Source organism: Gekko japonicus, unplaced genomic scaffold, assembly GCF_001447785.1.
Source record: "Gekko japonicus isolate JY-2015 unplaced genomic scaffold, Gekko_japonicus_V1.1 scaffold6815, whole genome shotgun sequence".
Taxonomy (NCBI): Eukaryota; Metazoa; Chordata; class Lepidosauria; order Squamata; family Gekkonidae; genus Gekko; species Gekko japonicus.
The window spans coordinates 12,803-15,552 of record NW_015160426.1 but is presented as its reverse complement, the minus strand read 5'-3'; the positions used below and the strand labels follow the sequence as shown (position 1 = coordinate 15,552).

The 2,750-nt window shown below is 42.4% G+C and overlaps 1 protein-coding gene across 1 annotated transcript; it reads right to left on the bottom strand.

The window, feature by feature from the left end:
- Positions 1–1,178: 1,178 nt before the first annotated feature.
- Positions 1,179–2,132, bottom strand: LOC107116116 (olfactory receptor 2G3-like). Its single transcript, XM_015417988.1, has one exon. The coding sequence runs from the start codon at positions 2,130–2,132 to the stop codon at positions 1,179–1,181; it is 954 nt and encodes a 317-aa protein (XP_015273474.1).
- Positions 2,133–2,750: the final 618 nt, after the last annotated feature.

Genomic DNA, 2,750 nt, shown 5'->3' with positions numbered 1-2,750 from the left:
CGCTTTTTCCCATATTATTTTTAGAGTTTCTGTTGTTTGAAGGCTTCGTTTTTTGAGGAGTTCGGAGGATCGCTTCAGAGCAAAGCTAGATTGCGTCTGCCATGAACAAGCTGACGCTCCCCGCCCCCCCCCCCCCGTGATAGGTTATTTACAAAACATTACCACCTGATTGGTTTATTCCAGAGTCCTGGTCAGCTACTGTTCTTGTGCTCCAAGATCAGCCAGTCTCTGGGGTGATTCAATCAGGGATGATTCAATCCCAATATATAACACATACCCAAAAGCATGGTTGGGTGAGCAGGCATAGGGTGAAATAACCAGAGCACTGAGACCCTTTGAACTGAGCTTGAAATAGGCACTACAGACTCTGAGGGGAGAAAAAACATTTTGTCCTCAGAACAACGCTGTGAGGTACATTAGGATGAGAGTGTGCCTGGTGCAAGGTCACTCAGCAAGCTTCCGTGGACTTGAATCAAAGTCTCCCAGATCCTGGTATGGTAGTCTAACCACACTGGCTCTCCTTAGAGTTTTTACATTCACGTCCCCTGAGAAGCACTTTTGATTTCGTTCTTCTTCTGAGTTGTTCTTGGAAAGGTTTTTTTACTTGGGTTCCTCACTATGGCTATGATTCATCTGTACTTTTATTAGTCTGGTGTTCTTTCCTGTGGCGATACCATATCACTGAAAGTGAAACACTCTTCCCAGAGAGTTCTACCGAACACAAGGGTGCTAGTGTTTAGGCACAATGAGAAGAACTTTCTATTCATATCCAATTCTTCTTCTGGTTGAGTTGTTCCTGGTAGGTTCATTTCAGTTCTGGTTCCTTACTGTGGTTATGATTCACCTATACATTTATTACTGCAGGGTTATCTGATTTAAATCATGTTATTTTGACTTTCGCTGATTCCTAAGTTTATTTTAGAGATTTCATGGTATATTTAGTTTCAAGAAAACTGCTTTGAGCAATTAAGGTGGGAAAGTGAGTTATAATTAGTTGTTGTAATTTATTTATTAAGAGATACTACTCTAGAAAAGAGATACTACTGATCCTCTAGAAAAGAGCAAGAGTCCAGTAGCACCTTAAAGACTAACAAAATACGTAGCAGGGTAGGAGCTTTCACAAGTCACTGCTCACTTCTTCAGATGATCCTCTAGAAATGGACTTTGGAATCACTGGACTAAGTTTTTGGTTCCCTGCCCATTACTCTTTTTAGAGCTCTGTGGACATCTTTGTTCCTCAGCGTGTAGATTAATGGATTAAGCATTGGAACAACCATGGTATAGAACAGGGACATCAGCTTGCCTTGGTCACGGGAGTAGTTCGAAGGAGGCTGAAGATAACTAAAAATGCCTGAGCCATAGAAGAGAAACACCACAGTGAAATGGGAGGCACAGGTGTTGAAAGCCTTGCGCCTGCCTTCGGCTGAGCGGATCCTCAACACAGCTGTTGTGATGTAGCAATAAGATACTATGCTGAGGCTCAGGGGGAGAAGGAGGATGACCACACTGGAACCCAACAGAACAGCCTCATTGACTGAAGTGTCCACACATGCCAGTTTGAGCAGAGCCGGTACTTCACAGAAAAAATGGTCTATGCTGTTGTGTCCACACAAAGGGAGTCTCAGGGTCATTGTTGCTTGCACTAGTGAGTGGCTGAAGCCACTTACCCAGGAGATAGCAGCCATTATGAAACATATGGAATGGCTCATGATGGTAGTGTAGCGCAGGGGTTGGCAGACTGCTGCATAGCGGTCATAAGCCATGGCTGCCAATAGAAGACATTCTGTTGAGCCCAGACCAAGGGAGACATATAACTGGACTGCACAGGCAACATAGTTGATGGTCTTTCGTTTTCCCCAGAAATTCACCAGCATCTGGGGCCCGAGACTGGTTGTGTAACAGAGGTCTAGAAAGGAGAGGTTGCTGAGGAAGAAATACATGGGGGTGTGGAGACGAGGATCCAGCCTTGACACTACAATGATGGTCGTGTTTCCAAGCAAGGTCATTGTATAGCAGATCAGGATGACAGCAGAGAGCAACTTCTCCAAGCGAGGGCGGTCAGCCACTCCCAATAAGATGAATTCTCCTTGGTTGCTTTGGTTAAGGTGTTTCCATGATGCATCACTGTTCATCATCTGTAAAAGTCAGGAATAACGAATAGCAGGCAATGAATAGGGAGCAACTGACACCAAAGCAGTATTCTGGGGGATGAGGGACCGTGAATTTTCCATGATCAGTCAGTAACTCTCATTTATGCCCTGACCTGGATTAGCCAAGGCTAGCCCAATATCATCAGATCTCGGAAGCTAAGCAGGGTTGGCCTTATCTAGTATTTGGAAGGGTGACATCCAAGGAATACCACAGTCGTGATGCACAGGCAGGCAATAGTAAACCACCTCTGAAACAGTTTGTGCTTTAAAAAGTCTACCTCGCCACCTAGTGGTGCATAACACTAAAAGAGCTAGAACTTCTATCTGCCAGAAAATCTTAGGCTCTCCTCGCTATGCTATACATGCTGACATATGATAATAATAATAATAATAATAATAATAATAATAATAATAATAATAATAATAATAATAATAATAATAATAATAATAATAATAATAATAATAATAATAATAATAATAATAATAATAATAATAATAATAATAACTCTTTTATGAATTGTGATTTGAGTCTAGGCCTACAAAATCCAGCTCCCTGCTGTACCAAGGGCACAGCCTATGGAAACTACTTTTTAGAGATTC

Coding starts and splice junctions, on each gene's coding strand:
- LOC107116116 (XM_015417988.1), bottom strand. CDS start 2,132: ATGAACAGTGATGCATCATGGAAACACCTTAACCAAAGCAACCAAGGA.